Below are 9,732 nucleotides of genomic sequence, written 5' to 3'. Positions count from 1 at the left end.
AATAAATAGCACACGGTTATACATTCACACGTGGCGGTTTCTATCTTCTAGTAACCTTGGGCAAACGCATTCTAACATTTTTTTCTATTTTTGACAAAGTTTCACCGGGCGTTTTTGCATTTGGCTTCATTCGAAGGAATGAAGATATATCAGCGATAGGGTGAATGCAAGCACTGCTGCAGTGGACGAGCGGTTACAGCGCTCAACTACAATCTACGAGGTACTTGGTTCGATTCGCAGAATCACTGAGCACTTTTTTTTTTTCAAGAGGTTGCCCAGCCTGACATAATGCGTGGTGGCGGGTACTAACTTTTTGAGAAGTAGGCTTTTGCACTTGCTTCTTTCACATCCCTTTTGTTCCAAAAGCACTGTACTGTGCTCCTTCAAAAATTAAACAATTCAGGATTCATAGTTTTCTCCTCCATTCTCTCTTATCGCAAAAGTGTCCAGTACTGAAATACCAATAACATACCTGGTATATCACTTTTCACGTGTTTGGATATTCGACCAGCAATCAGTCTTCACGGTATTTTGAAGAAAATCTACACATGCAGTGAGCTAACTGCTTGCAGCCAAGCTGACTGCCTTTGTAGGGACACGCTTTCGTGCTGATTTGGTGGGCATCATCACATGCAGCAAGACCAAAGAGCACGGATAGTTAGAGCTGATGCAAACAGAGTGATTAGTTTGTGTCTTCTCTCCCGCTATTTGTCATGCTGCACGCTTCGGTGTAATGTCGCTGTCAATGGTTAAAATGAACTATAGCAGTTAATCGAGTTCTGCTGAGAGGGTCCCCTATTGTCCAGAATGGAACAGAACAATGGCAATTTGATTTGTGTGATAAAGAGGTACCCTGCTTTTGGTTACTAGAATAAATTTCTAAATGCTGAAGTTTATTTTTTATTAACAACAGTTCCAGTGCAGATGAAAGGTGCATGGACAAAACTCGTGTATTCAGCTTGACTAGGTTTGTGACCTTAATTGTCATTGCGAACCGGTATCACAGTAAGCATAAATATCACACACATATACAACCACGGGTGATATCTTGCTTATTCTGATTAAAATTGAAAGGTTGAAAACAGCATCTTCAACCAACACAATGTGTACGAGATATGCCATGTAGAGTAGCTATGCTATAAACTGATCTTCGCAGGTTTGTTCCATTTTACCCAATTTCTTGCCCAAGACTGTAGGTTGGTAAACGAAACAACTTTTTGAACACACATATTCTGTGTAAGGTAACATTTATTTTTATGCCGTACAAAACCAATTGAAATGTATAATGGCTCAAAAGAGAAATAACTAGAAACAAATTCAGCCAAATCATTACCAAACTTACTCACCAATGATAAACGGATTCTCATTTAAAAGATAAATACATACATACATACATACATACATACATACATACATACATACATACATACATACATACATACATACATACATACATACATACATACATACATACATACATACATACATACATACATACATACATACATACATACACACATACATACATATACGCACACACACATATACATATGTACACCCATACATACATACATACATACATACACTCAGGTGTAAATAATAAAATGAATGGCTATAAAACAACAATTCTAATACACTCATTTTGAATATACTACAGAAAGTAACTTACGAGAGAAATCCACCGGCACTGTTATGTCTGAACACGGTGTTTGTCGAACCATCTCGCAAAAGCTTGATGCATTGTTTTCCGCTGCTGCCCAGTGACAAGCAGTTTTTATAAAAAACTCAAGAATAAAGCCCTTGACAATGTCATGCTAAAGAAAAGGGCTGTGCATCAATATTTTGTACATGTCTGCAATATCACTCTGCTTATTTACATAGCTTGGCTCATTCACAACCCACTAACAAAGCATGTTAGGACACTTGGGCTGAAAGTTGGCACAGCGCGAGTAAATTATAGACAATACATGAATAATACAATTATAAGCTACTAGGATCCTTGGTGCAAACAGTGTTTATATTGACAGCTATAGGTGCCATTTCGTTTCCCCAAAACACTTCTCAAAGTAGAATCAACTTTATTTAGCTAAAAGTTTTTATTCTGGCGCGTCGTGGTGGCCCAACGGTGCAAGTGACTCTTTCGGCCAAAAAAACTAAGACCAATTATTTTTCCAGTTCGTGAATTCACCCCCTGCTAACATTGAGGCAGCTGGTAGGAGTGCTTTTGGAAAGAGGAAATTACCACATTCCCACCAGTTGTGGCCTTGGGTAGCTACTTCACTTGGACAAAAATGATGAAAAACACTCCTCAAGAAGACTTCTAAGTTTGCACACCAACACAGTTCCCATACAGCTGTCTATTAGTCTGCTTGAAAAATATTGAGTTTACTGGTGGGCGAAGACTGTACACTATGTGAGGTGATGCTCCAGTGCACTGCATGTATGTCTTGCTGCTGGCCTCAACTGCGATGTTGCTCAGCACATATGTGTAAAATAACAACTAATACTATGCCACTGCAAAGTAATTATGTGTCATTTGCATGAAACAGGGACCACATTAAAAGAACATAACATTTGCCTTCACAACGTTCAAAAACTGTAAATAAATTTCCACAGAGTTTTCACAGTTCATCTGAGGATAGTAATATTGGTTGTAAACACATTCTTACTTCCACTAACAAACTATTTTAAGATGCCAGATTCAATATTAGAGTATACCAGCACTTTTGTAGGGCTAAACAATTGTACAGGCACCTAGAAAAACACAAGTGAATGCATGCTATAGCTACATATAAAAATAAACACTTTTATTTCTAGTCTGAGTAGAGCTGCATAGATGATAAGTCACTTGCATTACATTATGAACAAACCTATCCGAGCAAAGTATACATTTAAAAAGTTACACTTACACAGTAGATAAGTAGACTGTTGAAGGACGGACAGGCAGTGGGATAATACCCAAGCACTAAAATCTAGTGTTAAGATATACTAGGAGTAGTGATGATCCTCTTCCTTCCAAATAAAATAATCCACATAGATTCACTTCCCAGAGCTTATACACTCATGGCATCATTGGTGCTATACAAATGAGTGTACACTGAAGGATTACATCGACTAAGTACATAATTACTGCATCCATGGCTTTACTTCTTGTACTACAAAGAATGCAAACACAGTTACCATTGGCGACCATGGATGCTGTGATTTCTGGCATGCAAATGTAGAGGCATGCAGGCACTTAACACACATGTTAAAAACTTCAGCTCAAAAATATTTGCCCACTAACACTACAGCAGCCTTTAAATTAGTGTCATAGTTTGGTATCTTCCATGCAAAATTTAAATAATTTCGAATGCAAGCAAAGGAACTGCTGAATAATGCACTGCTAAGAAGTTAAGCAGCAGCTGCTCCTGACATCACAATGTGCTCCTTCTGCTGTTGTAAACTTTGAGCAGGAGAACAGTCACTGGCAGTCCCTTTATACTTGTTGGTCTTCTGTGCTCTGTTATTGATACACTGTACATGACCGTGGAGCACCGAACCCCTTGTTACTGCTGGAACTCAGAAAAATACAGATCATTATTACAACCATGCTACATGCAAGAGTGTATAGTTGTCAATTATGTGCTCATATTTACAGATATTGTATTTTCAGAAGCCAATGACAAGCCTCAACACACACGCAAACAGTGAAGGCTGAAAATATACTTAATATGATACAAGAGCAAAACCACAATGTTATAGATGAAGGCATGAAACTTCTGACAGGCATAAAAAGCCAATAGAGTTTCTTTTATTTCGACTTTACACTAGGTGCGAGAAGTAGACCACAAATAAGTTCACTAAGAAACACAAGTTAGACTGCATTACAACACAACAGCCAATGTTCATAACTTTAGGGCTGTCTAACATAGCCAGCTCACCATGCCGCATATAGGAGCAAATGGGCAGTCTAGAAGACACAAAGAACTTGTGGATTATGAGTGTGCTTGTTACTGACATCTATTTTTCTAAATGAAGAAAACCTTTCAAAAATGCACTTCATCAGGGGAAATAATCATACGCAACAAACACAACAGGCTCCTACAGGTGCCACCAGCACTCACCATTATTGTTGATATCAGTGTCTTGCCGGATGGATATGCTGTGTCCTGCACAGAACACTAAAGGAGCGCTCCATGACTTGGATTGCATGTGTGCTAGCTGCATCGCTCTGCTGCTGAAATAGGCTAGCCACAGACAAAGAAATGAGAAGCCATGGCTTTGAAACACACTGAACGTCGCCATTAGAGATCAACAATGCATACTTAGGTCAGGTACAATGTGCAGATAAATATATATCACTATGCAATCGTGGTGAACATGTTCGGCTGAAACACAAGCAACAGCACTGAGAGAGAAAAAAAGCTACATTAGGTAAAAGATGCAGTTACTGACCCTATGTCATCTGAGGCTTCTTCAATAGGTCTTTCTCCTTCCAAGTTGTGAACAGCCAGGCAATTTTCACCCACTTGCTATTTCCTTCCAGAGCACTTGATTCACCGAGGAAGTCACATGCTCGAGAGCTCAATAAGGAATCAAAGTATTTGTGCTCGTTTGAAAGCACAAGCTTTTGAGTCTCAGATTATTGGAGTTTCATACATAAGCTGCAGGCTTTCAGCTTTCAACATTCCCAATTATCTTGTAATTTAGTTCTATAAATGTTGAATAAGAATTATGTGTAAGAATATTACAGGTATCCACTGAAAGCAACCATGCTTGGGTTTTCAATTTGTGCACCGTAAGTGGTGTTCACGTAATCGTATGTATTAAATAAAACTAACCTTGCAGCCAGCCGTTAGGCAGTTTTGTGCCCTCGAAGCTCCCAAGCAGATTGCAGTCCTTCCAGATGAGGCTGCCATGCATGCTTTCACGCCACATCCGCTGAATGATAACAGTCCCAGCAGTGACATAGGCTTGCACAGTTAGGGAGAACGTGTCCTTCCTATTTTGTACAGGTGCTCCAAGTAATGATGAGGATTGATGTGCCAGAATGTGCAACCGATGCATCACAGGACCTTAACAAACCAATCTCTGCGATCTGTGAAGAGCCAAAAACGAGATATTTAAAAACAATCATTGAAAGCACTCACTTCTAATACTTATTTGAGGAAGTTATCACTTCGTTAAAGTGAGCAAAATCTGCTATAATCACTTTGAAATAAACTGAAGCCTCATGTAAAATTTGCGTACCGCAATATATATGTCCTACTGAAGTATAGTACTACCACAGTGGTAATCATCTATAGAACTAATTTTCCAAAATAACAAATTTTTTAAGTGCAACCTGGCTCCTGAAAAATAAATTCACATTAACTTTCCAACTATCAAACGTGGTCAATCGACAAGCCCATCCTCATAATCAAACAAGAGCTCACTTGTATCAAATCCCAGAAAACTTTTTATGTATTTGCTTCATAATATATGTATGTATATAACAGTAGTAGTAAATTTTTCATGCTTCAACTTACCATAGAGAAACAGTGAATTATAGTACCGGTGAAATTTAGTTCTGCAAAGTGAACTCACCGATGGCAGCATTTAGTAGCCGTCGGTGTCATGAGGAACCAAGTGTGCTCTACGGCCAACAGGCAAAGGGCATCTGCAGACTGGAAACTGCCGATGACAGCAATGAAGTGCTGGCCAGGCGTGCACGTCCATTGATAAAGTGTAAGAACTGGCCATGACCGGCTGTTTTCGAGGCTCTAGTGCCGTGCAAAATGATGGCCAGACGAACTCGGAAACCTGTAGTTAGGCGATATTGGCCTACAACTTCATCCAAAGCAAGGCACCGGTGAAATCTTTGCTTTTTTGGGGGGGGGGGGGGGGGGGGGGGGGGCTGGAGAGAAGCTTGGCGTTCACGGGCTCTCGCTGCCACATAGAACTCTCAATTTGTTACCGAAGAACAGTCTAGGCACGCTTCCAAAGTAACACGATCCACAACAGAAAGTAGCATCTCGCAGTTTTGGTTGATCACACCACAGCGCTAGGACTATGGTTATCACAAAAAGGAGAAGTGACGACTTAACAAACAAAAGCGCCAAGCTGCCCCACCACGACTTCGCAGGGCAAAGCAGTTATCAACGCTGTCTTTCAATTTTCGGTCACACGAGCACAGCTTGTTCACAAGTCTTGGAACGTCAACACAGCACCACTGTTCACAACGAACATCGTTTCACTCCCGAACAGTACATTGCTCTCAAGTAAATAGAAGCGTACGGGCTAACTAGTGGCGAAGCAAGAACCGAGCGCGTAGTTCATACGTTTCCGTACGTACTTGGGGTCACTCAAGTAACGTGCCAAAACGCTGTCAATCCGAAATGTCGCACAGCACCAAACTGAGAGACTGGAAAGTCAAGCGAACAAACTGTTCCCGGCACACAAACACACATTGCAAGCTTCTCGGGTGCTAGTTGCCGTCGATACATCGACGCCGATCCCCGCTTGATAACCGCACCGACGCACAGGCTTCGCTGCGCTTCACCGTACACCATTGCACTGCCACAGCTTTCCGCACTGCTTACACGCACCGAAAGAGCTGCTGTAATCACAACACATCCGGTCAAATGCTGAAGTAACTCGTGCGAGAAGCGTTTGCTGAAAGTCGCACCAACCGATATGCTGTTTACGACGCCATGTTGCTTTGGACAACTGCGCAGCACATAAGATGATAAGAGAGCTCTTAGAAAGTACTTGCACTATTTTCACGGCGTGACAAAATTTTCTCTTATGTGCGAGGGGGGTGATATGACGAACAGGACAGGCGTGCCAGATGAAAGAAGTGTTTTGGCAACGTCACGGAGTGAGCTGATGTAGAGGGTATTGCTTCACAACCAATCACAAGCTGTGCCTGTCGGCCAAGCCGTCGTCTGCTCGCGTTTGTCGTCTGCTTCGATCAGAACATGCGACAGGGGATTCGCCTTCGCAACGCTATTATTCTCAGGTCAAGTGGTCGCTACGTCGCACAAAATACATGTCATTGGCTCGCTCTACCTTTGAATGATGTTCGTGCGCCAAGTTAAATGGCTGGTAATTGACGCAGGGATAAATTCAGCCAAGGTTTGCTCCAGAATCGTGAGGGTTTGCATATTTTCGGTGTCATACAAAGTTACTAGGGTCATTTCATTCCGATTGCTTGCCATAATATCACGGTCCATATCGGTGTCTGAATAGTGAAGGTGAAGATGCATGATTTGTTTGTAGTTCCATGCGTAATCACGCGCACCCCTAATACGCTTTGGTTTACAAAGTACGCTTTGTTCCAGATCGTCGCAAAGTGTATCGACAGCTGTATTTCAGAGATCGCAACCATTGGTCAGTTAGAGCCAATGAAAGTACACTAGAGCACAAACTTTAGGAAGCACTCACTGAAAACTTCCTCTCATTTTTATTTCCAATAGCGTGCAAAGAATGTGCTCCCATTTACCTCTTTGGTGGTAATTTCCACCAATGAGGCAAGGATCTCGAGTCGCACTTTTAATTGGATGAGATGGGGCGCAACACAACAACATAACAAATAAGGTTGATCCTATGCCATGTCGCGTTCGAATGCACCGACCATTCACGTATCACATTGGTTTTCATCCAACCACAAATCTTTACATGCGTAGTTTTATGCCATTGGCGCCCAATAAAATTCTTCAATTACTGCGACTTCGAACTTATTGGACGATGGTGGTTGTCAACACCATCCACTGCGTACAAGGGAAACAACACGCGAAGCTGAAAGCGCCGAAAGAAATAAAAACGCTCCAGCAGTCATCAGGCAGCCCTTAATGGGCGTGAATTAACTCAAAACCAGCCAGGGCACCAAAGTATACCACTGCGACAGCAGGTTCTAAGTAGCCACATTGTTCCTAAGAGTTGTCCGGACCACTCTTAGGATTTTCTCTCAGCAATGCTGTTTTTACGCACAATTTCGCTTCGTGAATCCACTTACGAGCACTTTTCGGTGACGTAAGCAAATATAGTAACTGCATCACCATCGCTGACATGTTCCCGGGCAGTCAAAGCGCGCTTTATTTGCAGTGGCCGATGTGACAACTATTGCCTCTTACGACGTTTTTTCGTTTCGTGAATCGACTTACGCTACAAAATTTCTCTTGCGCAAAAATGTTTTCGTAAGTGAGTTTTGTGAATCCGGGCCCTGGTCTCAAAAAGTGATGTTGGCTCCGGTAAACACGTTTGAATTGAAATTACACCGGTATCAATCGAACGCTAGATGGGGAAGCTGAAAGTGTGCGCCTAACAGCCCTCAATTTTTTTTAATCCGTAAATACTGATGACACGTAAAGCTGCGGAATTATTGCGCTGAGCGAGCAAGATCTAAACACGCATCAGAATGGACGCGTACAGTAAGCGCCCATATACGCTTATGACGTTCCCATGCGTACTTCGCATTGCTTTGGTTACAAACGAAGCCAAGCCGGGTACTCGGAAGCAGAAAACCAATATGTAGAAACTTCCTGCCAAAGAACTGTCAGACATTGCTAAATATTATTCTCAAGTGCGTCCCTTGACCAACTATGGGCCACAATTGCAGGCCTTAAACATGCTACACTGGTTATTTATGACACACCATCGTTCAGCTGACGATAACTACGAAAACTGCGCGAAAGGAAGACAAAAAAAATAAAGAGAAGGCACACACTCAAAGCACAGGCACCGTCTCACTCGGTTCACGTTGCGTACTTGGAAACTTTGAGTGTCTTCGTGAACTGCAAACGTAAGCGCTTCTTATGTTCAGAAAAATTTCATAAACATTTAATTCGGGCGATTGTAACGTTAGCGTCAGCATCTTATATGAAGCACAGGAAGCCATACTTCTGCATGAGCCTGTGCTAAAGGTATTTCTATAAACCGTTTCATGCTTTGCTATTCTGAAATTTGTTTCCATTCCATTTTAAATAATTTATTACCGCCGCGCTAGTATAGTGGTTATGGTGCTCGGGTGCTCATCCTCAGGTGCCCCGCCGCGGTGGTCTAGTGGCTAAGGTACTCGGCTGCTCACCCGCAGGTCGCGGGATCAAATCCTGACTGCGGTGGCTGCATTTTCGATTGAGACGAAAGTGTTTGAGGCCCGTGTGCTCATATTTGGGTGCAAGTTAAAGAACCCCAGGTGGTCAAAATTTCCGGAGCCCTCCACTACGGCGTCTCTCATAATCATGTGGTGGTTTTAAGACATTAAACCCCACAAATCAATCAATCATCCTCAGGTCACGTGATCGAACTCCTGTCGCGGTGACTGCATTATTAATGGAGGCGAAAATGCTTGAGGCCCATGTACCTATATATTTAGGTGCGAGAACCCCAGGTAGTCAAAATTTCTGGAGCCCTTTACTGCGACGTCTCTCATAGTCCTGTGGTGGTTTTGGGAGGTTAAACTTCAGCAATCATTAGTTACACGTTATTACTTCCTGAGGCCACCAGTTATACCGTCAATGCATTGCATGACCATTACCCAAAACACATCAAAGTTTCTAACGTAGACCATATCATTTTCGCTCTTCCTTTAAGAGGCCACTAGTTATACCGTGAACGCAGTGCATGGCCATAACCCAAAACACATCAACGTTTCTGGTGTAGACCATATCATTCCTAATCTTCCTTTAAGAGGCCACCAGTTATGCCGTCAATGCAGTGCATGACCATTACCCAAGACACATCAACGTGCCTGTTGTAGACCATATCATT

The 9,732-nt window shown here is 42.1% G+C and overlaps 1 protein-coding gene across 1 annotated transcript; it reads right to left on the bottom strand.

The window, feature by feature from the left end:
- Positions 1 to 1,230: 1,230 nt before the first annotated feature.
- On the bottom strand, positions 1,231 to 5,869 carry LOC142780944 (uncharacterized). The gene is made up of 4 exons (XM_075882176.1): positions 5,569 to 5,869; positions 4,824 to 5,080; positions 4,107 to 4,229; positions 1,231 to 3,554 (listed from the first exon to the last, which is right to left on the bottom strand). Exons 2-4 carry the CDS (start codon positions 5,047 to 5,049, stop codon positions 3,394 to 3,396), a joined length of 510 nt encoding a protein of 169 aa, XP_075738291.1. The 5' UTR covers positions 5,050 to 5,080; positions 5,569 to 5,869; the 3' UTR covers positions 1,231 to 3,393.
- Positions 5,870 to 9,732: the final 3,863 nt, after the last annotated feature.

This window comes from Rhipicephalus microplus, chromosome 2, assembly GCF_043290135.1.
Source record: "Rhipicephalus microplus isolate Deutch F79 chromosome 2, USDA_Rmic, whole genome shotgun sequence".
NCBI classification, from domain to species: Eukaryota; Metazoa; Arthropoda; class Arachnida; order Ixodida; family Ixodidae; genus Rhipicephalus; species Rhipicephalus microplus.
This window is presented reverse-complemented; position numbering and strand designations above follow the sequence as displayed.

Excerpts from the sequence above, each read along its gene's own strand:
- LOC142780944 (XM_075882176.1), bottom strand. The coding sequence starts at position 5,049 with ATGCATCGGTTGCACATTCTGGCACATCAATCCTCATCATTACTTGGA. Across the intron at positions 4,230-4,823 it reads GCCTAACGGCTGGCTGCAAG|CCTATTTCAGCAGCAGAGCG; the intron begins GTTAGTTTTATT and ends GTCTGTGGCTAG. Across the intron at positions 3,555-4,106 it reads CACTGATATCAACAATAATG|CAGTAACAAGGGGTTCGGTG; the intron begins GTGAGTGCTGGT and ends TCTGAGTTCCAG.